At 40.3% G+C, this 27,827-nt stretch overlaps 1 protein-coding gene and 1 long non-coding RNA gene across 3 annotated transcripts in view; one reads left to right on the top strand and one right to left on the bottom strand.

Annotated features, from left to right (window-relative positions):
* scai (suppressor of cancer cell invasion) overlaps window positions 1–5,268 on the top strand; it is an 836,016-nt gene extending 830,748 nt beyond the window's left edge. For both annotated transcript variants that reach the window (XM_077497223.1, XM_077497222.1), the window contains one exon: window positions 4,672–5,268. In XM_077497223.1, coding sequence (XP_077353349.1) covers window positions 4,672–4,818 — 147 coding nt within the window. In that variant the 3' untranslated portion in view covers window positions 4,819–5,268. The remainder of the gene's footprint in view (window positions 1–4,671) is intronic.
* Window positions 5,188–27,827, bottom strand: part of LOC144002212 (uncharacterized) — an 81,876-nt gene continuing 59,236 nt past the window's right edge. The window contains exon 4 of the long non-coding RNA XR_013278688.1: window positions 5,188–6,928. This is a non-coding gene — a long non-coding RNA (uncharacterized LOC144002212). The remainder of the gene's footprint in view (window positions 6,929–27,827) is intronic.

Raw genomic sequence — 27,827 nt, 5'->3', positions numbered from 1 at the left:
GTCAAAAGAACTAACACATAACAGGTGCTCTTCATATTTGGCAAGCGAAAAATATTGATAAAAAGCCTTTTTTAATGACGTCATTAATCATGATTAATGCTTAATCAAAATTCGAAGATGATTAATCTGATTAAAAAATGTAATCGTTTGACCGCTCTACGTGCCATTTTATTTGAAAGACTTGTGTATATTTGTCAGGTTCATCAATACTGACACTTTTATAATAATTTTACACAGACACAAAAAGGAGAGAAAGACACCGTAATACCTTTTTAACACGCTAGCGAGGAGAGCAGAGGAGAACTGTGCCATACAATTCAAACCTATGCTTCTAAAACAGTCCCTCTGAACCCTCTCTTTTTATTCAGATTGCCTGACACTCAAAAAACTAAGGGGAGGGGAAGCGAAAGAGATACTGCTTATCTTCTCCATCCAGGTTCTTCTTTGACGTTCGATCATGACTTTGCAGAAACTCAACAAACATCACGTTTCATGCAAAGGCACTTTCGATTGCCAACGGATGCGTAATTTTGGTCTCCAGATCTTCAAGAGCAGTTTTGCTCTCGCTGCAAACACTATATTTAATATGAATGATTATGAAAACTTAGCAAATGTATGATAAAAACAATATAGTTAAATCAATCAAATCATCTTCTGCAAATCACACTTGTTAGTTAATTCTTCTTAATTCAACAATTATTCTATCAATATTCTCACAATATAAAACGATGTCCTGTTTATTGTGTCATGTAGCACATACCAGACAGCCGCTGTCGAAAAGCGGTACTGATCAGGGTAGCATGAAGGTAAAATGCCTTATAAGTAGGGATGTTCGATACCACTTTTTTTCAGACCGATACCGATACTCAGACCCTCAGTACTCACCGATACCAACTGCCGATACCAGTAGTACGTTTTGACAAATAAAAAAAAAATCACTAAAAGATATTTTTAAACAAATATATTTCCTTCAATTTTGACAAAAAAAAAAAAAACAGCACTGTCACTCTTCAATATTCTTAACGCTCAAAATAAAACACAAAAATGCTCTTTTAGTTTAAGATTCACAATTTTGAAGTATTTCCAAACCGGTGAAGTTTTGGTGAAAAACTGCTGCAAGCTAGCGCCAGTTACAGGCAAGGAGGACTTACTTAACGTCTTCCCCCTATGCCATTGGTCGCTTGTACTTGTCTGCCTCACGAGTAGTCGAGTACTTGAAAAAAGGCTGCTATCGGCCCGATAACGATACCTGGTATTGGTACTCGCCCATCACTACTTATAAGACATTTGGAAGGACTTGTACGATCTGTTCTTGCTGCTGCCTTGAACCTTGATGCAGTCACCCTGCCAGCTCTCATGGAAACCATAATGCGGACTGTCCTTGTATAACTCCGTAAGTGGCTGTGGTAGTTTTAGAGCCATCAACTAGGGTTGGAACTGCTTAAGCCTGGTTCACACATAAAGAGAATCATGCTGTTTTTGTCCCGATATTGCCCCATCCCGACCAAGGACATCAAACGCCCAACAATCTTTTGTCTTATAAGATTATCTTGTAAGATCATATGTGAGATGTGTTAAGAGTGGATTTGTCCCGATAATTGGGTCCAAAACCAGTCTGGGCCGACTATCTTAAATAATGAACATGTTCAGTTTTTACAACAAAAATAACGTTGGCGGGGACGCCACCAACTGCGACGTCAAACGGAATGTAGCCAATCAAGAGGCGCCCTAACTGAAAAAGACGGAAGTGCGCGTATACAAAAAACAACAAGAATATCAGAAAGCATGTCCGACCAGAAGCACAAAGTCTGGTGGACCTCTACTATGGAGGACCAGCTTGTGGGAGAAGTAGTCCGCAAACCACCATCATTACTTCCAGTTCATTGCGTTTGTTGTCTGACATGGTGTTTCTCGTTGTTTCAGTTGTTTTTTGTTTTTTTTACCCTTCCGGTTTTGATTAGTATAATCACGCGAGAGGTCTCTCACGGAGGACTGGAATCTTGACCAGTGTTGAGATGATAATCTTTATGTTTGTGAGGGAGCTGTGATTATCTGCATACCTTGCACACAATACGACCAAAGCTGTTAAATGCCCATTTTTTTTTTTTATCTTTATTTGTGGCATCTGACAAAGATAAAAAAAACAATTTAAGAGTTGAAAAATCCTTATATGTGTACCAGGCTTTACAGTACACTGGTAAGATACTTAAGAGACCACTCTAAATTGATGCAGATGGGGCGGCTTTGTCCAGATTTGTGTAGAATTGCTCTATTGCAGCTGGAAGCACACCTTTTCTCTGGTCAGGTTTTTTTTTTCTGGAATTCTTTCTTTGTATTAGCGCATTGTTTCTGGGCAGGATTTGAAAAATCAATCCCTGAAGCTTCCTCATAAAGCGCTTTAACAGGAGGAAGTCCCCACTGTCTAGGTCCATCAGTGCAGCTTTTCTCTTCTAAACGCCTGGTAGCAGAGTCGGTAGGTGTAGGTTTGTTTGTAGGTTTGTGTTTGTAGGTGCAATGGGCACACATTACTGTTCCATCCTTCTTCAAGGACACCCAGGGTTTAAGAGGAGCTTCTGGCAGGGACTGACTGTGGTGAACTTATAACAGAAGTGACGTGTTTATTTTGTTTTTTTCTGTATTGATCTTATATTTCACTATTATTGTTCATGTCTTGTTTATGCAGTGCAGGAAAAGTCAAACGTTAGATTCAGAGCTAAAATATTTGATGCATACTTGACATAACGACAGTGTTTCAATATAGGACAGAATGTGTAAAAATCCATCCATTTTCCGACCTGCTTGCTCCTCACAAGGGTCTCGGGAGGTGCTGGAACCTATCTCAGCTGGCTATGGGCAGTAGGCGGGGTACACCCTGAACTGGTTGCCAGCCAATCGCAGGGCACAAAAGATAAATGTGAAAATAACATTTAAAAAACATAAGTCAGCATGCTAAACAAGTTTTACCTTTGCCATTATGAGGTAGATTTTCCCTCGGGTGTGAGAGTAGCATCTCATGGCAGACACCCAGCCAGCAGCAAAAAACTGGTATGCATCTAGTCTTTTGAGTTTTTAAATCGGCTCCGGTGTAAGGAGATACATTACTGACAATGTAGTGATACAGGTCGTGCTCAGTGAAGTCGGCGATTTGATTAGCTCCGTGAAAACAGCAGAGGACAGAAGGTAAGGGTATGTTTTCAAACAAGCCATCTCCAGTTTCTGTAAATATCACACTTTATGAGCACCTACTAAATGTTCCACTTCTGCCGACAGGCATATGGAGTTAGAATCATGCCAAACCCCGTAAACATAAAAAACGTGATCTACGTACACAAAACATGATCTACATACAGAAAACGTGATCTACGTACACAAAACCTGATCTACGTACGCAAAGCATGTGATCTATGTACACAAAACGTGACCTACGCACACAAAACGTGTGATCTATGCACACAGAACGTGATCTCCACACAAAAAGAAGCATATCTTCAATTACAGAAAAAAAAATCTTTCAAGTGCAAAAATAATGTTTTGCGTACATAAAAGCAATTCTACAATTACGGATAAAGTCACGTGACGTTTGGCAGTGATATACTGCCGAGCAGTTCTACGTGCCGAAAACCCAAGATCCATACGCAAAGCAAGTCAAGTTTACAGCAGGGGGCGCTGTTGAATCAGCGCCGTATAGAGAGTTTGACCAACTCGTTTAAGAACTACTACGCTGTGATTGGTCAACTGCTGGTCACATGACATATGGACGCCTTGTTGTTAACCGCGCTGATGCGATTACGTAATGCAATAGGCATTTCCTGAGCCATGGCGTTCACAATCACAAACACTTCATTAATCTGAAGTCTTTAAAAAAAAAAAAAAAAAAGTAATACGGCACACGAGGTAGAAAGCTGCAGTGTGCAGTCCCACCTACATCAAATTGTGGTATTTTACTTACTTTATTTAACCCTGCATCATCATAACGCCACTGCCTGGTCGTTGTGATTGTGAACAACGCCATGCTGAGCAACACGCCATCATTGCAATATGTAAGTGATAACAACAAAAGAAATACCCATGGCTCTGGAAACGCAATACATTACGTAATCGCAGTAGCATGGAAAGCCTTCCATGTGGAAAAAAAAAATACAAACAAAAGTCGTCTATATATCATGTGACCAGCAGTTGACCAATCACAGCGTAGTAGTTCTTAAACGAGTTGGCCAAACTCTCTCTCTAAACGGCGCTGATTCAACAGCGCCCCCTGCTGTAAAGTTTACTAGCTTAGCGCATGTGGATCCTGGGTTTTCGGCACGTAGAACTGCTTGGCAGAATATCACTGCCAAAAGTTACGTGACTTTTATCCGTAGTTGTAGAATTGCTTTTTATGTACGCAAAACATTTTTTTGCACTTTAATTTTTTTTTTTTTTTGTAATTGAAGATATGCTTCTTTATGTGTGCAGATCACGTTTTGTGTGCGTAGATCACATTTTGTGTACGTAGATCACACGCTTTGTGTACGTAGATCAGGTAGTGTATACGTAGATAACATTTTGTGTACGTGGATCACGTTTTGTGTGGACCGACGGACCGCCCACCTCTGGAAGATAATAGACAAAAACAGTGCCATTCTCCTCTCTGGAGGAAATTGATGGATATGTCTCTTTTTGTACTTGCAGGACGCACAGAGCTTCCCTGAGTCATATCCTGAGCTTCCTAAACAAGACATGGTGGAGAACAGCATTCTGCAGAAACGTATTTTGAAAATGGCAACGCTTCTGGATGTGCAGAATATGTTTTGGGATGATAGAGTGGAACCCTACTGATTTTGTTTTTGTTGTCCAGGACCAAAGAGCTTGTGTGGAAAAGCCTACAGATTTACTCATATGCCACATCTTTAGTAGCATTGTAATTTTTTTTTTATATATATAAAAAGATTGTCTAATATCTTTTTTTGACATCCCCTGATCTAACATCCCCAAGAGGGCGAGGAAAAACTCAAAAACCCCACATGGGGAAAAAAGGAGAAACCCTCAGAAGGGACGAACAGATCGGGGGGAGTCCCCCTTCCACGATGACAAGGCTGCAATGGATGCAGAGTGGACAACATTTTTTTTTCCAAAACATTTTATTGCAAGATCAACATACATAGTGCAAATAGAACACGGTCAACATACTTTTTTTTTTTTTTTTTTTTTTTAAATGCAGTCAAAACCCCCAACAACTCACCTAAATCAACATAAGGACCTCAAAATAAAATAAACAAACAAAAAAAACACACTAATAAACCATGTTCAAAGGTGAAAGCATAAAAACACATACACATTACATTCATACCAGGGTTTTTCCAGGATTTTGTACAGGGGAAAACCGCTGCATACATAAACACATAGCTATATTTCCTGCCCAGTTACCATAGTAGTCAAGTCAAAACAGGAGTAAATTTAAATTAAATAAATAAACAAAAGGATTCATTACAAATCTGTGTTCATGCTCAGGCAGATTCAAATTTAAAGCAAGGTCCAATTAATATGATTACAAATGACAATAATAATAATAATAATAATAATACTCTGGCCGATTGGTTTGCTGTTTGCTCTCTGGGGGACAAATTTATTGATGTGACCCAGAGAACTTTGAAATATGTTAGAATGACCTAAATTGTCCAGAGCACAGGAAAGAGAAAAAGATTAGGTGATGATGTTGCTCTTCTTGGTTTCTTCAATTAGATGTTGTAACAGAAGGTAACATGCATGATTTGTTTGACAGTAATGAAACAGTCATGAAATGAAGAAAATATTCCCTATTATATTTTAAATTGTATGACTTCTTAGAAATTATTATTTATCTTATAAATTAAGGCAATGTTTAAAACTATGCTATTCGACTATTTGTTAACATATTTCAGTTACCTCTCCATCAAAGACTGATAAGATTTGGAAAAGACTTGTAAAACTACCATCTCACACTAGCTCACATCGAAAGAGTTTTTAGTCTTTTTTCTAATCTCAGACTGAGATTTTACAAAGACTGTCAATTTTGTAGGGTCTCTAATTAAAAGACTACATGTTAAGTATTGACTCAAGGGGCACCCTTACTCTTTGTGTTACGGTACTGGATGCCGAGTTAGACTGCGTGATGATGTCACAATGTTCTAGCGTGCGGAGCGGAGCAAGTTGTATTGAGTTGAAGTGAATGTTCAATAAACGTGCCAGTTGATGGTTGAAAAGGAAAGACATTGTCCTGCTTATTCTCCACCACGCAAAGACGAGTTGAAAGGATTCACAGCTGCACCTGATCTTAACAGATAGACAAGATGGCGGGTGGAGCAGCAGCTTATGTGGCAGCTGCTCCTACTCGCTGTCATGCTCGGCAAAAACCTGAAATATACAGGACTATGGACAGCAAACTAATAGTGGAGGATGAACTTTTAAACTTCCTTGCTGTGAAATTGAGAACATTGAGCAGGGATGAAATTGTTATGCTGGCAGTTAACACATTTGACTCAGAGTCCATTGAGGCTTCCAAGGTCCTGTTTGAGATGTGTCAAACAACGCAGCGCAATATAGCACATAAAGGAGTACAGAAAGACATTAACAACGTGACGAGTTGTCTGAAAGTACTCAACGAATGTGGGGAAGAGGTACCGCATTTTTTCTCGCACTATTTGGAGGCTTTGCCCCCTGTGACATTCACTAGCATGGATGTATGCAGTCTGCTCAAGAAAATGGAACAATTACACGCTGACATTGGTGCCTTGAGGAGTGCGCTGCAACTTCAGGGGGAAGTGTGCGTGGATCTTCGCGTGATCACCAAGGATGTCAATCGCCGGCGCGAGTGAAGTCAACAGTGGCCGCCTGGTCTGCCGGGATGACAGCCAGCAGGAGTGTGCCGGCGTCACGTCACAGAGTGGTGATGTCTCGGAAGTGATCGGGCCTGCGCGTAAGAGTGCTGTCAGCTGTTTGAACCTGGAGGCTGTGACTGACTCGACTAGCGGTGCTACCTGTGACAACAGGGCTAATACTACGATCAGTGGCGGCATGGCGGAAGTGATTACTGCAGGGCGAACAACGGATTTGCCTGGATCGCCAAAGTGGTCAACTGATGTTAAACAGGGGAAGCCACAGGTTGGTAATAAGGGAATCCGTGTCAACGTTGCGCCTGGTCTGAAGAAGAAGCCAGGTAAAGGCATGGCAATTGTGGGTACAGGAGCGGGTGGTCACCACATTAAAACAGTGACGACAAAACTGGTGAGTGTCTTCGCTACTAAATTCTCGCCTGATCTGGACACAGAGACACTGTCTGACTACCTTCGGAAGCAGCTTGGACGGGAAGTGGCTTGCCAGAAAATAGTCACGCCTAATAATAGATTCTCCTCATTTAAAGTTACTGCTGAGTGTCAAGAGGTCGCTGAGATGTATAACCCTGAGATATGGCCGAATGGAGCTTATGTGAGACGCTTTTATGGGCAGCGCAGTAGGGCTGGTGTTACTGGCTCGAATGATGCTAGCTTGGGAGCACAGTTGAGTGGGGTTCGGGTGGGCTGCAACATTCGCTAGATTCAACATGGGTTTGAAAGTCCTGTCGTACAACTGTCGCGGTCTGCGCTTGGGGCAGACTGTGGAGGATCGAGCTCGGCGAATAGTTGTTGATCGCCTGCTGGAACAGTGATTTGCTGTGTTTGCAAGAGACGTTTCTGACAAAACAGGATCTAGAGGGAGTGAACTCACTGAATGATAACTTTCATGGAGCGGGAGAGTCCAGCGTCGACATTAGTGATGGAATAATAAGTGGACGTATTCCTGGAGGAGTAGCAATTCTCTGGAATCAAAGACTTGATTCCTGTGTAAATATAATCAGGCTCGGAGTGGACTGGTGCATAGCAATTCAGTTGACATGTAACGGAAAGGAATGTGTAATACTGAATGTTTACACCCCATATGAGTGTAATTTTATGAAACTGAGTATTTGTATAGATTAGCTTTTATGAATTCTTTTATACAGGATAATAAGTGTTCTAATGTATTTATTATTGGGGACTTGAATGCAGATATTACTGATCGTAAGTCACTTTTTGCAAATCATTTGATGCAGTTCTGTGATGACTGTAACAACTATTGCCTAGGTCCATTTCACCCTCTAATTTTTTTTTTTAGTTTGCTTCTCTTAAAGCAAATTCTCTGCAGTGCATGAATATGCCACTGCCCAGACAGGATCCAGCCGGGTCAGCCCTACAGGTGGTTACCCAGCCACCAACAAAACTCTTTTGAAGCCACTGACCAGGTGACAAAGGAATTTATGCGTCTGCCGAAGGAGTGTATTTCAAGCAGTCTTCTCGGAGCCCGAACAAATGGCTCCAATGGTTTGGAATACACAAATGACCGATCAAAGGAATGTTCATGACTTCTTATCAATCACAAAAGGATACTCTGGCGCCTCGCCCTTCCTGGAACGTCTAGATGGAGCAACAACACCTCCAAGTGGCGAAACTTGGAACTATCCTTAGTGACAATTCCCATAAGTAACCGCATTTTACACATCTATACCATGATAATTCTTGACAGACAACTGAACTACGAATGATTCATGTTATATCTTTGTGTGTATGAACATCCTATTTCATGTGTCCTCCATAAAGAATGCAAGATAATCAATATCTCTCAGCTCAGTCAGATTAGACAAGTAGAAGTTACCTCACAAGTGCGTTTATGATGCATTAATTACAATGTGTGTTAAACGGGGTGTGTGGGAAAACTGATTTGCCAGACTGACCAAATTTAATGCCAATTTTTTTTAATAATTTTCCTCTTAAAGTCTGCGCGAGCGAACAGAAGGGTGTGCCTTCACCTGCTCGCCCCACCCAGAGACTATAAAAGGACGAGCAGACCTCCGCCCGCTCTCTTGCCCTCTTCCTGCTCTCACAAGCCTCTTCCAAAAACTCTGGCCCGACTTGCAAGTGGCCCAGCCAGGCTGCTCGAACTCTTTGTCTAAGAAACTTGCAAACCACGTGGCCTTTTTCTTTCCTGGCAGGATCCGTTAACGAGATCGGATCCTCGCTCCACGCCACGCCAAAGCAAGTTCAACTGCAACGCTGACTAAAAACTCTTTCGTTTTTTTTTGTTTTTTTTGTTCCACTATCGGTGCTTACCCGCCCGACCTTCGCAGTCCCGGGTACACTTGCAACGCACCGCCGGACTCAAGGTTGTGCACCTAAGCCGCGCACCGCACCTGCTACTCGGTGGCGCTCCGCCGCAGTGCCAACGCACCTCCAACGGCTGGCCTTCCCCGTACGCAGGCGCGTACTGACCGAGCTGCAACACTGGAGCCGGGCAGCCGTCCGGCAGAACCAACCTCGCCAAGTCGACCAACCAATCAAGGGACGAGCCACGCAACTACGTCAGGCCCCTGGCGTGGCTCCCTTGCTAACCTGTGGAATAAACCCTTTTTTTTTCCTTGCCTTTTCCAACGAACATTGACTATTTTTCCCCCTTGTCAAAAAGGCCGCCACTTCTGTTCGTTTCTACGCAACTCCAGGTCTCGTAAGTGCGCTTGATTTCTACCTCGGCGTATCCACTGTGTGCCACTTACGTTTGAAACATCACAAATCTGGCAGGTCAAATTTTCTCTTTTCCCTGTTTCTTTATTCATTCGCATTCCTTCCTTATTTTCATTCGCTTTATTTTATTTCTTTTCTTCTGACGGTAGAATAGTTAGATAGGCAGTATTTTGATTCTGTAGTGTAGCAATCGTGAATAAATTCATGTTTTATGAACTGTATTCCGCCTAAGTCATCTGTGTTTCCGAGTGGATTATTCTTCTTTTGTTAGTACAACGAACCACTGAATATCGAGTGTGGCGACTTTAGATTATCAATGACTGATGAAAGAAGGATTTTGGTCGTTGTTTGCTCCTGTTAACCCAAGCAAATTCAACGTGGTGCCCCAGAGGTTATCGAGGTAAATACAATTTACCTCTGTAACGTCCAGATTATTAATTCGTCCAAAAGACGACCCAATTATCGCTACATGACAATGGCTTGATTTTGTCATCCAGAGACCTACTGCTTGTAAATGGTTTTACATATATTAGTGAGGCGTGGCATACGACCTCTTGGTTGGATCACTGTGTCGCAACAGCGGATGCACATGCTTCTCTGACAGATACGAGCATTCTTTATGATGTATCAACGACTGACCATTTACCATTTGGGATGGGGATAAATGATCAATTGTTGCCTCTAACGGAAAACTGTTGTAATGAAAGTAGACTGTATTTGGATTGGAGTTCTCTCGCACAAGAAGACATTGTATCATATTGTGTAAGTACAGACATTAGAAAAAAATATACACCTGCCTGGAGAAGCAGTAGTGTGTAGAGATAATAACTGCAAGAACTCTGATCATATATTAGCTATTTCTTCTATGTATGAGGATATAATTGATTCATTGATTAGGTCAAGTAAATGTTTTCAAAAGCCTAAATTTAAAAAGAAAGTAAAACCGGGATGGAATGCTCATGTGGCAGAATTCTATGCAAAGGCACGTGATGCTTCTAGAGAGTGGATACTGGCTGGAAGGCCAAGATGTGGTCCAATTTATGAGTATAAGAGGGTCACTCATGCACAATATAAATATGCACTACGCTTCATTGTAAAAAATGAGCAGGCAATGAGAGCTGAATCTATGGCCAGAAAACCGCAGTGTAACAATACATATGAATTTTGGAAGGAGGTTAGGGCCATGAAAACAAAAAACTCTACCATGTGCTGTTGATGGCAAAACTGGAACAGATAATATCTTGGAGTTATGGCGGCAACATTATAGTAGGTTATTAAATTGTGTACAGAGTAACACTTACTGTGTGAATTATGTTGACAGTTCAGATACAATCTGAAAGCTATCTCCAATTTGTCAAATAACAAAGCTATTGGTTTGGATGGCATCTCAGCTGAGCACTTAAAGTTTTCAAGTGCGAGGTTACGTCCCCTGATCTCCATTTGTTTCACAGCTTTTTTTGTTCATGGGTTTTTGCCTGACTCCATGCTAACTGTGCTATTAGTTCCTGTTATTAAAGACAAAGCTGGGAAGATTGGTAGTTCAGACAATTACAGACCAATTGCTTTGGCCAGTACTGTGTCAAAAGTTCTTGAAGCAATATTGCTGGATAAAATCTCAACAATTGTTACATCCTCAGACAGCCAGTTTGGTTATAAAGCAAATTTAGGTACAGATATGTATGCTCTTAAAGAAATTATTAGCAAATACAAAGCTCAAAATGCATCAATTTTTATGTGCTTTTTGGATGCATCCAAAGCCTTCGACAGGGTAAATCAAAGGAAGCTGTTTATGAAGTTGAAACAGAGGGGTGTGCCAAATGAAATTGTTCGAATTTTAACCTATTGGTATGCTCAGCAGACGATGAGAATTAAATGGGGGAACAGTGTCTCCTTACCATTTCGCGCTACAAATGGGGTTAGACAAGGGGGAGTATTATCCCCCAGTTCTTTTTAACCTATATATGGATGAGCTGTCAGTAAGGCTGAAGGCATGCAATACTGGCTGTTATAGTGGTGATTTGCTGCTAAATCATCTGATGTATGCAGATGATTTGGTGGTTTTCAATTGCTCAACACCTGTGCTAGCTATGGCTTGGAGCATGACTTCAAGTATAATGCAGCTAAAAGTATGGTTATGATATGTAGAACGAGGGAGGACAAAGGTCTGACATTTCCTGCTTTTTATCTGTCTAATATTGTGCTTCATGTGAGGAATAAAACAAAGTATCTGGGACATATATTAACAGAAGATCTGTCTGATGACGATGACATGAATAGGCAATGTAGGACATTATACGCACAATAAACACTCTGGCACGCAGGTTTGGTTTCTGTACGGACGAGGTGAAGATCGAATTGTTTAAATCATACTGTACACCACTGTACACAGCTCACCTGTGGTCAAATTACAAGAAAGGAAGTTTGCAAAGACTGCAGGTGGCCTACAATGATGCTTTGCGGGTGCTCCTTAGGAGACCAAGATGGACTAGAGCAAGTGAGCTGTTTGTTACAGCTAGAATAAACGTATTACAAGCTACTTTGCGAAAGCTTGTATACAGTTTTATTTGTCGCTTGAATAGGACTATGAATGGAGTTGTGCTGTCTTTGACAGATATTAAGTATAGTGCTGTACGGTATCAGTCTAGGATGTGGAAACATTGGTATGACTGCCTGATGACTGTATAACCGTCCCCCTGTTTTTATTGTTATGGCCCAAGCAGCGACCGCTGCGAGGTCCCTATTGTTTTTGTAAAAATTCTTCTTCTTCTTCTTCTTTATTCTCCGCAAACGATCGCGATTTTGAGTACCTAAACATTCACGAAAACTCACCGAACTTTGCACTCTCCTCAGGCTCGGCGAAAAATTTGATATTATAAAGTCGTCATAACAACGCGACTCTATAGTGCCCCCTAGCGTATAAAAATAAAAACCAAGCCCGGCACGTTTGAGCTAGAGCAACGAAAATTGGCAGGCACGTGTAGCACCCCGAGATGCACAAAAAAAGTCTATTAGGACCATGTAGCTAAAATGTACAGGAAATGAGCTATGAATTTTTTAATGTCCAATTTTGGCCTATTTTGGCACATTCACTGTGGTCATGCTTTTTCCCCCTCTGCAAACATTTTTCATCCAATTAACTTCAAACTTGGCATTTATCATCTCAAGACGTGAGAGAACAACTGGGCAAAAAGTCTTGCCTTTTCGAAATACTATATGATGGGGGCGGGGCATCAAATATTGCCTTTAAAATTTCATTTGTCCAGAAAGAGCAAATGCTTAATAACTCCCATGTTCAAGCTCCAAAAAATCTCAAACTTCTCAGGCAAGGTAATAGTCATGGCCTGAAAACATCTATATGATAAAATTCAGTTATACATATAGCGCCACCTAGTGGTAACAATAAATGTCATACTTTACGTTTTTAGCTACTGCGCTGAGCTCGTTGAAGGGATCCAGTTGAAAATTGGTCAGAAAAGCCTTAAGATGTTGATCATGCCCCACACCGAATATTGTAACTTTTCGCCAAAGGGCGTGGCCGCTACGGTGACGCAAAGTCTGAAGATTTTTCGTGAAAATAAAAGCTGCATTAACTTGACCGAGATGATCCTATCTTCTCAAAATTTCACACATTTGATGAGAGTCCAGCCCTAAAGACATCTACTGACTTATATTTCATCTAACTGATAGCGCCACCTAGTGGCAATTTTTTTTCTTACGAATTTTCTTCTACGTTTTTCTCCAAACACGTTAACTGGACCTACCTCATATTTGCTCAGATGAGGGATTCGGCCTTCATGATGTCACAACACGAAGTTTGTGAGTTTTCGCGAATCGCTGTGGGCGTGGCTAAGCACTGTTCGCCAAGAAAACAACGCAGTTTTGAGGGTCTAAACATGCGCAGAAACTCATGAAACTTGGCACACACATCTGGCCTGGTAAAATGAACAATATTTTATTGTTGATTGTGCTATTTTTACAAAAATGACTCAATAGCGCCCCCCTAGGAATTTTTAATGAAGCAGCCCCTGTTGTACGTTTAAGCAAGATCTACGAAAATTTTTAGGTGTATGAGGGAGCCCAAGACCTACAAAAAAGTCTCTTGGACCCATATGCTAAAATGAACAGGAAGTGAGCTACGAATTTTTGAATGTCCCATTTTTGACGATTTTTGAACATTCACAGGGGGCAGACTTTTGCCCACTTCTCCTACACGTTTCATCTGACTGAGTTAAGACTTGACCTGGACCATGTCAAGACCTGAGCCAACGACAGGGGGAAAAATCTTGACTTTTCGAAATACTATATGATGAAGGCGGGGCATCAAAATTTGTGTTTCGCACTGAAAAAGGATATGCTTAATAACTCCCCGGTACATGCTCCAAAAAATCCCAAACTTGACATGTATGTTTATCGTCAAGGCCTGAAGCTCTCTCTATGACAACATTCAGTTATATATGCAGCGTCACCTAGCCCTTGAGGCATAAAAAAAAAATACCCCACATACGGTATTTTGTACAAAAAATGTAAACTCATTCTAAGTGTGATAACTAAGTCATTTATGAATATTCTTTTAGTTTCCACCACTCAAAATGTTCACTGGTATCAGACTTATCCAAACGTATATATTTTTTTATTTATTTTTGATAGCCTCTGTGGACATTAAAAGCAATATCGTGAATGAAGGATATGCATAACTCCACGGTACATGCTCCAAAAAAAATCCCACACTTGACATGTATGCTTATAATCAAGGCCTGAAGGTATCTCTATGACAACATTCAGTTATAAATACAGCGCCACCTAGCTCTTGAGGCATAATATATAAAAAAACAAAAACAAAACACATACGGTATTTTGTACAAAAAATGTAAACTCATTCTAAGTGTGATAACTAAGTCATTTATGAATATTCTTTTAGTTTCCACCACTCAAATTGTTCACTGGCTTCACACCGATCCAAACGTATGTACGTTTCCATTTTGTTTTATTCATTTTTGATTGCCCCTTTGGACAATAAAAGTAACATTGTGCAATGAGTACAAAGAGCGATGATGTATATATACACTTTTACAAAAAATACCAAACAGGGCAACTCATTGCCTAAAAATATATAAGGACGCTGATTTTTACAGGTCTTAACAATCACCAAAACCCGTTGAGCTTGACACACACTGGCAAAAAAAATATTCTACATGTAAACATTTATTATGCCATTTTCAAAGAAATTTTGCTTCCAATATTCCAGTACCCCAACGTGCCAGTACCCTAACGTGCAAGTACCCCAACGTGCAAGGACTCCAACGTGGCCCGGGCTGCGAGGGCCCTTTATAGCTGCTCGCAGCTCTAGTTAGGGCCCGAGCAGCTACCGCTGCGAGGTCCCTATTGTTTTTCGATCGGATTATTAGGGCCCGAGCAGCGACCGCTGCGAGGTCCCTATTGTTTTTGTAAAAATTATTATTATTAGGGCCCGAGCAGCGACCGCTGCGAGGTCCCTATTGTTTTTGTAAAAATTATTATTATTATTATTATTATTATTATTATTATTATTATTATTAGGGCCCGAGCAGCGACCGCTGCGAGGTCCCTATTGTTTTTCGTTCGAATTATTATTATTATTATTATTATTATTATTATTATTATTAGGGCCCGAGCAGCGACCGCTGCGAGGTCCCTATTGTTTTTGTAAAAATTATTATTATTATTATTATTATTATTATTATTATTATTCTTCTTTATTCTCCGCAAACGATCGCGATTTTGGGTACCTAAACATTCACGAAAACTCACCGAACTTTGCACACTCCTCAGGCCCGGCGAAAAATTTGATATTATTAAGTCGTCATAACAATGCGACTCGATAGCGCCCCCTAGCGTAGAAAATTAAAAACCAAGCCCGGCACGTTTGAGCTAGAGCAACAAAAATTGGCAGGCACGTGTAGCACCCCGAGACGCACAAAAAAGTCTATTGGGACCATGTAGCTAAAATGTACAGGAAGTGAGCTATGAATTTTTTTATGTCCAATTTTGGCCTATTTTGGCACATTCACTGTGGTCATGCTTTTTCCCCCTTTGCAAACATTTTTCATCCAATTGACTTCAAACTTGGCATTTATCATCTCAAGACCTGAGAGAAAAACTGGGCAAAACATCTTGCCTTTTTGAAATACTATATGACGGGGGCGGGGCATCAAATATTGCCTTTAAAATTTCATTTGTCCAGAAAGAGCAAATGCTTAATAACTCCCATGTTCAAGCTCCAAAAAATCTCAAACTTCTCAGGCAACGTAATAGTCACGGCCTGAAAACATCTATATGATAAAATTCAGTTATACATATAGCGCCACCTAGTGGTTACAATAAATGTCATACTTTACGTTTTTAGCTACTGTGCTGAGCTTGTTGAAGGGATCCATTTGAAAATTGGTCAGAAAAGGCTTAAGATGTTGATCATGCCCCACACCGAATATTGTAACTTTTCGCCAAAGGGCGTGGCCGCTACGGTGACGCAAAGTCTGAAGATTTTTCGTGAAAATAAAAGCTGCATTAACTTGACCGAGATGATCCTATCTTCCCAAAATTTCACACATTTGATGAGAGTCCAGCCCTAAAGACATCTACTGACTTATATTTCATCTAACTGATAGCGCCACCTAGTGGCAATTTTTTTTATTACGAATTTTCTTCTACGTTTTTCTCCAAACACGTTAACTGGACCTACCTCATATTTGCTCAGATGAGGGTTTCGGCCTTCATGATGTCACAACACGAAGTTTGTGAGTTTTCGCGAATTGCTGTGGGTGTGGCTAAGCGCTGTTCGCCAAGAAAACAACGCCAGTTTTGAGGGTCTAAACATGCACAGAAACTCCTGAAACTTGGCACACACATCTGGCCTGGTAAAATGAGCAATATTTTATTGTTGATTGTGCTATTTTTACAAAAATGACTCAATAGCGCCCCCTTGAAATTTTTAACGAAGCAGCCCCGGTTGTACGTTTAAGCAAGAACGCCGAATATTTTTAAGTGTATGAGGGAGCCCAAGACCTACAAAAAAGTCTCTTGTACCCATATGCTAAAATGAACAGGAAGTGAGCTACGAATTTTTGAATGTCCCATTTTTGACGATTTTTGCACATTCACAGGGGGCAGACTTTTGCCCACTTCTCCTACACGTTTCATCCGACTGAGTTAAGACTTGGCCTGGACCATGTCAAGACCTGAGCCAACGACAGGGGGAAAAATCTTGACTTTTCGAAATACTATATGATGAGGGCGGGGCATCAAAATTTGTGTTTCACAATGAAAAAGGATATGCTTGATAACTCCCCGGTACATGCTCCAAAAAATCCCAAACTTGACATGTATGTTTATCGTCAAGGCCTGAAGTTATCTCTATGACAACATTCAATTATATATGCAGCGCCACCTAGCCCTTGAGGCATGAAAAAAAAATACCCCACATACGGTATTTTGTACAAAAAATGTACACTCATTCTAAGTGTGATAACTAAGTCATTTATGAATATTTTTTTAGTTTCCACCACTCAAAATGTTCACTGGCATCAGACTTATCCAAACATATATATATTTTTATTTATTTTTGATAGCCTCTATGGACATTAAAAGCAATATCGTGAATGAAGGATATGCTTAATAACTCCACGGTACATGCTCCAAAAAAAAATCCCACACTTGACATGTATGCTTATAATCAAGGCCTGAAGGTATCTCTATGACAACATTCAGTTATAAATACAGCGCCACCTAGCCCTTGAGGCTTATATAAAAAAAAATTAAAAAAATACCCCACATACGGTATTTTGTACAAAAAATGTACACTCATTCTAAGTGTGATAACTAAGTCATTTATGAATATTCTTTTAGTTTCCACCACTCAAATTGTTCACTGGCTTCACACCGATCCAAACGTATGTACGTTTCCATTTTGTTTTATTCATTTTTGATTGCCCCTTTGGACAATAAAAGTAAACATTGTGCAATGAGTACAACGAGCGATGATGTGTATATACACTTTTACAAAAAAATACCAATCAGGGCAACTCATTGCCTAAAAATAAATAAGGACGCTGATTTTTGCAGGTCTTAACAATCACCAAAATCCGTTGAGCTTGACAGACACTGGCAAAAAAAATATTCTACATGTAAACGTTTATTATGCCATTTTCAAAGAAATTTTGCTTCCAATATGCCAGTACCCCAACGTGCCAGTACCCCAACGTGCAAGTACCCCAACGTGCAAGGACCCCAACGTGGCCCGGGCTGCGAGGGCCCTTTATAGCTGCTCGCAGCTCTAGTTATTATTATTCTTCTTCTCCGTAAACGATCGCATTTTTGAGTACCTAAACATTCACGAAAACTCACCAAACTTTGCACACTCCTCAGGCCCGGCGAAAAATTTGATATTATGAAGTCGTCATAACAACGCGACTCTATAGCGCCCCCTAGCGTAGAAAAATAAAAACCAAGCCTGGCACGTTTGAGCTAGAGCAACGAAAATTGGCAGGCACGTGTAGCACCCCGAGACGCACAAAAAAGTTTATTGGGACCATGTAGCTAAAATGTACAGGAAATGAGCTATGAATTTTTTTATGTCCAATTTTGGCCTATTTTGGCACATTCACTGTGGTCATGCTTTTTCCCCCTCTGCAAACATTTTTCATCCAATTCACATCAAACTTGGCATTTATCATCTCAAGACCTGAGAGAACAACTGGGCAAAAAGTCTTGCCTTTTCGAAATACTATATGATGGGGGCGGGGCATCAAATATTGTCTTTAAAATTTCATTTGTCCAGAAAGAGCAAATGCTTAATAACTCCCATGTTCAAGCTCCAAAAAATCTCAAACTTCTCAGGCAACGTAATAGTCACGGCCTGAAAACATCTATATGATAAAATTCAGTTATACATATAGCGCCACCTAGTGGTGACAATAAATGTCATACTTTACGTTTTTAGCTACTGCGCTGAGCTCGTTGAAGGGATCCAGTTGAAAGTTGGTCAGAAAAGCCTTACGATGTTGATCATGCCCAACACCGAATATTGTAACTTTTCGCCAAAGGGCGTGGCCGCTACGGTGCCGCAAAGTCTGAAGATTTTTCGTGACAATAAAAGCTGCATGAACTTGACCGAGATGATCCTATCTTCTCAAAATTTCACACATTTGATGAGAGTCCAGCCCTAAAGACATCTACGAACTTATATTTCATCTTACTGATAGCGCCACCTAGTGGCAATTTTTTTTCTTACGAATTTTCTTGTACATTTTTTCTCCAAACACGTTAACTGGACCAACCTCATATTTGCTCAGATGAGGGTTTCGGCCTTCATGATGTCACAACACGAAGTTTGTGAGTTTTCGCGAATCGCTGTGGGCGTGGCTAAGCACTGTTCGCCAAGAAAACAACGCCAGTTTTGAGGGTCTAAACATGCGCAGAAACTCATGAAACTTGGCACACACATCTGGCCTGGTAAAATGAACAATATTTTATTGTTGATTGTGCTATTTTTATAAAAATGACTCAATAGCGCCTCCTAGAAATCTTTAACGAAGCAGTCCCGATTGTACGTTTAAGCAAGATCTACGAAAATTTTTACGTGTATGAGGGAGCCAAAGACCTACAAAAAAGTCTCTTGGACCCATATGCTAAAATGAACAGGAAGTGAGCTACGAATTTTTGAATGTCCCATTTTTTACGATTTTTGCACATTTTCAGAGGGCATACTTTTGCCCACTTCTCCTACACGTTTTATCCGACTGACTTATGACTTGACCTGGACCATGCCAAGACCTGAGCCAACAACAGACGGAAAAATCTTGACTTTTGGAAATACTATATGATGAGGGCGGGGCATCAAAATTTGTGTTTCGCACTGAAAAAGGATATGCTTAATAACTCCCCGATACATGCTCCAAAAAATCCCAAACTTGACATGTATGTTTATCGTCAAGGCCTGAAGGTATCTCTATGACAACATTCAGTTATATATGCAGCGCCACCTAGCCCTTGAGGCATGAAAAAAAAATACCCCACTTACGGTATTTTGTACAAAAAATGTAAACTCATTCTAAGTGTGATAACTAAGTCATTTAGGAATATTCTTTTACCTTCCACCGCTCAAAATATTCACTGGCATCAGACCTAACCAAACATACATATTTTTGTTATTTAGTTTTATGTATTTTTGATAGCCTCTATGGACATTAAAAGCAATATCGTGAATGAAGGCTATGCTTAATAACTCCCAGGTACATGCTCCAAAAAATCCCATATTTGAAATGTATATTTAGAGTCAAGGCCTGAAGGTATCTCTATGACAAAATTCAGTTATAAATACAGCGCCACCTAGTCCTTGAGGCATAAAAAAAAATGCCTCACTTACGGTATTTTTGCAAAAATTGTAAACTCATTGTAAGTGTGATAACTAAGTCATTTATGAATATTCTTTTACTTTCCACCACTCAATATGTTCACTGGTATCAGACCGATCCAAACATACGTATTTTTTATTTAGTTTTATTTATTTTTTTTATCGCCTCTATGGACAATAAAAGCAACATTGTGCAATGAGTACGAGCGATGATGTGTGTATATATACTTTTACAAAAAATACCAATCAGAGCAACTCATTGCCTAAAAATAAAAAAAAGACGCTGATTTTTGCAGATCTTAACAATCACCAAAACCCATTGAGCTTGACACACTCATCACACCTGGCAAAAAAAAAGTCCACATGTTTATCATGCCATTTTCAAAGAAATTCTGCTTCCAATGTGCCAGTACCCCAATGTGCAAGTTCCCCAACGTGCAAGTACCCCAACGTGGCCCGGGCTGCGAGGGCCCTTTATAGCTGCTCGCAGCTCTAGTTATTATTATTAGGGCCCGAGCAGCGACCGCTGCGAGGTCCCTATTGTTCCTGAAGGAATTCTTATTATTCTTCTTCTTCTTCTTTTTCTTTGTTATTATTCTTTTCCGCAAACAATCACATTTTTGAGGCACTAAACATGAACGAAAACTCACCAAACTTTACACGCAGATCGGGCCTGGCGAAAAATTTGATATTTTAAAGTCGCCATACATGATAACAGAAAAATGGCTCTGTAGCGCCACCTACATAGGTTTAACGGATCCCTGTCCCGCTACGATTGTCCTATCGCTATGAAAATTGTGTGGCACCTGTAGCACATCCAGATGAACAAAAACCTCTTTGATATGTGTACCCTAAAATAGACAGGAAGTGAGGTATGAGTATTTGAATGTCCAATTTTGGCCCATTTTTGCACATTTACAGGGGTCATACTTTTGCCCGCTTCTCCTACACGGTTAACCCGATTGACTTCAAACTTGGGATGTACCATCTCAACACCTGGGACAACACCATGGTAAAAAAATGAAAAGTTTTTGATGTCCTATATGACGGCGGCGGCGCATCAAATTTAGAGTTTAAAAATTCTTACTTCACGAAGCATTGCCGGTTGTACGTTTAATCTAGAGCTACGAAAATTGGTACACATATGTAACAGGCTATGACCTACAAAAAACTCTTTTTGAACCATATGCTAAACCTAACAGGAAGTCCACCATTTTGATTTATTTTGGAACGTGTTGCCATTTTTTTGGCCATTTCATTGGGGTCTTATTTTAACGAACTCCTCCTACAGTGTTTATCCGATCATCTTCAAACTTGGTGTGATTCATCTTAAGATGTTGAAGATGAAAAGTTATTGAAAGCTTTGTATTTCGTCGCACGCTGTTGTCATGGCATGCACTGTTTGCAAAGGAAAAAAATATCCTTAAAGAAGCATTCCCATTTGTACGAAGCAGCTAGAGCTACGGAAATTTGTAGACATATGTAACAGCCCAAGATGTACAAAAAAGTCTCTTGGTGCCCTGTGCTAAACCCAACAGGAAGTCCCCCAGGGGCCGGGCATCACATTTTGAGATAAAAAAAAACTCCTCTTTAACAAAGCATACCCGGCTGTACATTTCACCTAGAGTTACCAAAATTTGTAGAGGTATATAACAGCCCTCGAGGTACAAAAAACTCTTTTTGAACCATATGCTAAACCTAACAGGACGTCCGCCATTTTGATTTACTTTGGAATGTGTTGCCATTTTTTTTGGCCATTTCATAGGGGTCATATTTTAACAAACTCCTACAGAGTTTATCAGATCATCTTCAAACTTGGTGTGATTCATCTTAAGATGTTGAAAATGAAAAGTTATTGAAAGTTTTTTATTTCGTCACACGCTGTTGTCGTGGCATGCACTTTTTGCAAAGGAAAAAAAATCCTTCTTAATGAAGCATTCCCAGTTGTACGAAGCAGCTCGAGCGACGAAAAATTGTAGACATATGTAACAGCCCAGGATGTACAAAAAAGTCTCTTGGTGCCATGTGCTAAACCCAACAGGAAGTCCCCCAGGGGCCGGGCATCACATTTTGAGCTAAAAAAACTCCTCTTTAACGAAGCATTCCCGGTTGTATGTTTCACCTAGCGCAATGATAATTTGCAGGCATACATAAGAGCCCACGATGTACAAAAAAGTCTCTTGGAACCATGTGTTAAACCAAACAGGAAGTCCGCCATTTTGATTTATGATGGGATTTGTTGCCATTTTTTGTGGCCTTTTTCAGGGGTCATATTTTAACGAACCCCTCCTACAAAATTTATCCGACTGTCTTCAAACTTGGTGTGTTTCATCTTAAGATGTTTAAGATGCAAAGTAATCGAAAGTTTTTTATTTTGTCACACGCTGTTGCCATAGCAATGCATTGTTTTTCAAGTGCTGCTTTTTTTTTTTATACACATGAAAACTCATGAAACTTTGCAAACACATCAGACTTGTCATGAACATGAATTTTTAGAGATTTATTGTGCAATTTGCAATAAATAGCGCCCTCTAGACATTTTTATGAAGCATTTCCGATTGTATGATTATGCTAGACCTACAAAAAAGTATTATGTAGCCATTTGCCAAACCAAAGAGGAAGTCCGCTATTTTGATTTTATTTTGGGAATTATACATCATTTTTGGCCTTTTTCATTAAACTTTGCACAGACAAGGCATGGAAAAAACTAACATTTTAAATGGTCCTTGTTCCATGTAACAGTACCCCAACGTGCCAGTACCCTGACGTGCAAGTAACCCAACGTTGTGCTCAATAGCGCCCTCTATGCATTTGTATGGAGCATTTCCTATTGTATGATTCAAGCGATACACAACTAAAGATGACTTGACCTAGATTTGTGAAAACTGGGAGGCATACCTATTAGCTTAAGACCTACAAAAAGTATTCTGTAGCCGTATGCTAAACCTAAAAGGAAGTCCGCCAATTTGAATTTATTTTGGGAATTGCACACCATATTTTGTGTTTTGATTAAACTTTGCACACACAAGGCTTGTCAAAAACATTTTAGATGGTCGTTGTCCTATTTGACAGTACCCCGACGTGCAAGTACCCCGACGTGCAAGTACCCCAACGTGGCCCGGGTTGCGAGGGCCCTTTATAGCTGCTCGCAGCTCTAGTTAGGGCCCGAGCAGCGACCGCTGCGAGGTCCCTCTTGTTTTTGTAAGAATTCTTCTTCTTCTTCTTCTTCTTCTTCTTCTCCGTAAACGATCGCATTTTTGAGGGCCTAAACATTTACGAAAACTCACCAAACTTTGCAGTCTCTTCGGGCCCGGCGAAAAATTTGATATTATGTAGTTGTCATAACAACGCGACTCTATAGCGCCACCTAGCGTAGAAAAATAAAAACCAATCCCGGCCCGTTTGAGCTAGAGCTACGAAAATTGGCAGGCACGTGTAGCACTACGAGACGCACAAAAAAGTCATTGGAAGCCATTTCCTAAAATGTACAGGAAGTGAGCTATGAATTTTTTAATGTCCAATTTTGGCCTATTTTGGCACATTCACTGTGGTCATACTTTTTCCCCCTATGCAAACATTTTTCATCCCATTGACTTTAAACTTGGCATTTATCATCTCAAGACTTAAGAGAAAAACTAGGCAAAAAATCTTGCGTTTTCGAAATACTATATGACGGGGGCGGGGCATCAAATATTGCCTTTAAAATTTCATTTGTCCAGAAAGAGCAAATGCTGAATAACTCCCATGTACAAGCTCCAAAAAATCTCAAACTTCTCAGGCAACGTAATAGTCACGGCCTGAAAACATCTATATGATAAAATTCAGTTATACATATAGCGCCACCTAGTGGTTACAATAAATGTCATACTTTACGTTTTTAGCTACTGTGCTGAGCTCGTTGAAGGGATCCAGTTGAAAATTGGTCAGAAAAGCCTTAAGATGTTGATGATGCCCCACACCGAATATTGTAACTTTTCGCCAAAGGGCGTGGCCGCTACGGTGACGCAAAGTCTGAAGATTTTTCGTGACAATAAAAGCTGCATGAACTTGACCGAGATGATCCTATCTTCTCAAAATTTCACACATTTGATGAGAGTCCAGCCCTAAAGACATCTACGAACTTATATTTCATCTAACTGATAGCGCCACCTAGTGGCAATTTTTTTTCTTACGAATTTTCTTGTACATTTTTCTCCAAACACGTTAACTGGACCAACCTCATATTTGCTCAGATGGGGGTTTCGGCCTTCATGATGTCACAACACGAAGTTTGTGAGTTTTCGCGAATCGCTGTGGGCGTGGCTAAGCACTGTTCGCCAAGAAAACAACGCTAGTTTTGATGGTCTAAACATGCGCAGAAACTCATGAAACTTGGCACACACATCTGGCCTGGCAAAATGAGCAATATTTTATCATGTATTGTCCTATTTTTACAAAAATGACTCAATAGCGCCCCCTAGAAATTTTTAACGAAGCAGCCCCGATTGTACGTTTAAGCAAGATCTACGAAAATTTTTAGGTGTATGAGGGAGTCCAAGACCTACAAAAAAGTCTCTTGGACCCATGTGCTAAAATGAACAGGAAGTGAGCTATGAATTTTTGAATGTCCCATTTTTGATGATTTTTGCACATTTTCAGGGGGCATACTTTTGCCCACTTCTCCTACACATTTCATCCGACTGACTTTAGACTTGACCTGGACCATGTCAAGACCTGAGCCAACTACAGGCAGAAAAATCTTGACTTTTGGAAATACTATATGATGAGGGCGGGGCATCAAATTTTGTGTTTCGCACTGAAAAAGGATATGCTTAATAACTCCCCGGTACATGCTCCAAAAAATCCCAAACTTGACATGTATGTTTATAGTCAAAGCCTGAAGGTATCTCTATGACAAAATTCAGTTATATATGCAGCGCCACCTAGCCCTTCATGCGTGAAAAAAAAATACCCCACATACGGTATTTTGTACAAAAAATGTCAACTCATTCTAAGTGTGATAACTCCCATGTTCAAGCTCCAAAAAATCTCAAACTTCTCAGGCAACGTAATAGTCACGGCCTGAAAGCATCTATATGATAAAATTCAGTTATACATATAGCGCCACCTAGTGGTAACAATAAATGTCATACTTTACGTTTTTAGCTACTGTGCCGAGCTCGTTGAAGGGATCCAGTTGAAAATTGGTCAGAAAAGCCTTAAGATGTTGATCATGCCCCACACCGAATATTGTAACTTTTCGCCAAAGGGCGTGGCCGCTACGGTGACGCAAAGTCCGAAAATTTTTCGTGACAATAAAAGCTGCATGAACTTGACCGAGATGATCCTATCTTCTCAAAATTTCACACATTTGATGAGAGTCCAGCCCTTAAGACATCTACGAACGTATATTTCATCTTACTGATAGTGCCACCTAGTGGCAATTTTTTTTCTTACGAATTTTCTTGTACATTTTTCTCCAAACACGTTAACTGGACCAACCTCATATTTGCTCAGATGAGGGTTTCGGCCTTCATGATGTCACAACACGAAGTTTGTGAGTTTTCGTGAATCGCTGTGGGCGTGGCTAAGCACTGTTCGCCAAGAAAACAACGCCAGTTTTGAGGGTCTAAACATGCGCAGAAACTCATGAAACTTGGCACACACATCTCGCCTGGTAAAATGAACAATATTTTATTGTTGATTGTACTATTTTTACAAAAATGACTCAATAGCGCCCCCTAGAAATTTTTAACGAAGCAGCCCCGATTCTACGTTTAAGCAAGATCTACGAAAATTTTTACGTGTATGAGGGAGCCAAAGACCTACAAAAAAGTCTCTTGGACCCATATGCTAAAATGAACAGGAAGTGAGGTACGAATTTTTGAATGTCCCATTTTTGACGATTTTTGCACATTTTCAGGGGGCATACTTTTGCCCACTTCTCCTACATGTTTTATCCGACTGACTTATGACTTGACCTGGACCATGCCAAGACCTGAGCCAACAACAGACGGAAAAATCTTGACTTTTGGAAATACTATATGATGAGCGCGGGGCATCAAAATTTGTGTTTCGCACTGAAAAAGGATATGCTTAATAACTCCCCGATACATGCTCCAAAAAATCCCAAACTTGACATGTATGTTTATCGTCAAGGCCTGAAGGTATCTCTATGACAACATTCAGTTATATATGCAGCGCCACCTCGCCCTTGAGGCAAAACAAAAAAATACCCCACATACGGTATTTTGTACAAAAAATGTAAACTCATTCTAAGTGTGATAACTAAGTCATTTATGAATATTCTTTTACTTTCCACCACTCAAAATGTTCACTGGCATTAGACTTATCCAAACATGTACTTTTTTTTAATTTATTTTTGATAGCCTCTAATGGACATTAAAAGCAATATCGTGAATGAAGGATATGCTTAATAACTCCACGGTACATGCTCCAAAAAAATCCCACACTTGACATGTATGTTTAGAGTCAAGGCTTGAAGGTATCCCTATGACAACATTCCATTATATATACAGCGCCACCTAGCCCTAGAGGCATAAAAAAAAATACACCAACTTAACGGTATTTTTACAAAAAAAAAAAAAATCCACATGTCAAGGTTTATCATGCCATTTTCAAAGAAATTCTGCTTCCAATGTGCCGTACCTAAACTTGCCAGTACCCCAACGTGCCAGTACCCCAACGTGCAAGTACCCCAACGTGCAAGTACCCCAACGTGGCCCGGGCTGCGAGGGCCCTTTATAGCTGCTCGCAGCTCTAGTTCTTCTTCTTCTTCTTCTTTATTCTCCGCAAACGATCCCGATTTTGGGTACCTAAACATTCACGAAAACTCACCGAACTTTGCACACTCCTCAGGCCCAGCGAAAAATTTGATATTATGAAGTCGTCATAACAACGCGACTCTATAGCGCCCCCTAGCGTAGAAAAATAAAAGCCAAGCCCGGCACGTTTGAGCTGGAGCAACGGAAATTGGCAGGCACGTGTAGCACCCCGAGATGCACAAAAAAGTCTATTGGGACCATGTAGCTAAAATGTACAGGAAATGAGCTATGAATTTTTTAATGTCCAATTTTGGCCTATTTTGGCACATTCACTGTGGTCATGCTTTTTCCCCCTCTGCAAACATTTTTCATCCAATTAACTTCAAACTTGGCATTTATCATCTCAAGACGTGAGAGAACAACTGGGCAAAATGTCTTGCCTTTTCGAAATACTATATGATGGGGGCGGGGCATCAAATATTGCCTTTAAAATTTCATTTGTCCAGAAAGAGCAAATGCTTAATAACTCCCATGTTCAAGCTCCAAAAAATCTCAAACTTCTCAGGCAACGTAATAGTCACGGCCTGAAAACATCTATATGATAAAATTCAGTTATACATATAGCGCCACCTAGTGGTTACAATAAATGTCATACTTTACGTTTTTAGCTACTGTGCTGAGCTTGTTGAAGGGATCCATTTGAAAATTGGTCAGAAAAGCCTTAAGATGTTGATCATGCCCCACACCGAATATTGTAACTTTTCGCCAAAGGGCGTGGCCGCTACGGTGACGCAAAGTCTGAAGATTTTTCGTGAAAATAAAAGCTGCATTAACTTGACCGAGATGATCCTATCTTCTCAAAATTTCACACATTTGATGAGAGTCCAGCCCTAAAGACATCTACTGACTTATATTTCATCTAACTGATAGCGCCACATAGTGGCAATTTTTTTTCTTACGAATTTTTTTCTACGTTTTTCTCCAAACACGTTAACTGGACCTACCTCATATTTGCTCAGATGAGGGTTTCGGCCTTCATGATGTCACAACACGAAGTTTGTGAGTTTTCGCGAATTGCTGTGGGTGTGGCTAAGCGCTGTTCGCCAAGAAAACAACGCCAGTTTTGAG

This window comes from Festucalex cinctus, chromosome 15, assembly GCF_051991245.1.
Source record: "Festucalex cinctus isolate MCC-2025b chromosome 15, RoL_Fcin_1.0, whole genome shotgun sequence".
Lineage (NCBI taxonomy): Eukaryota > Metazoa > Chordata > Actinopteri > Syngnathiformes > Syngnathidae > Festucalex > Festucalex cinctus.
Note: the sequence above shows the minus strand (reverse complement) of the source record. Positions and strands in the feature narration are given on the sequence as shown.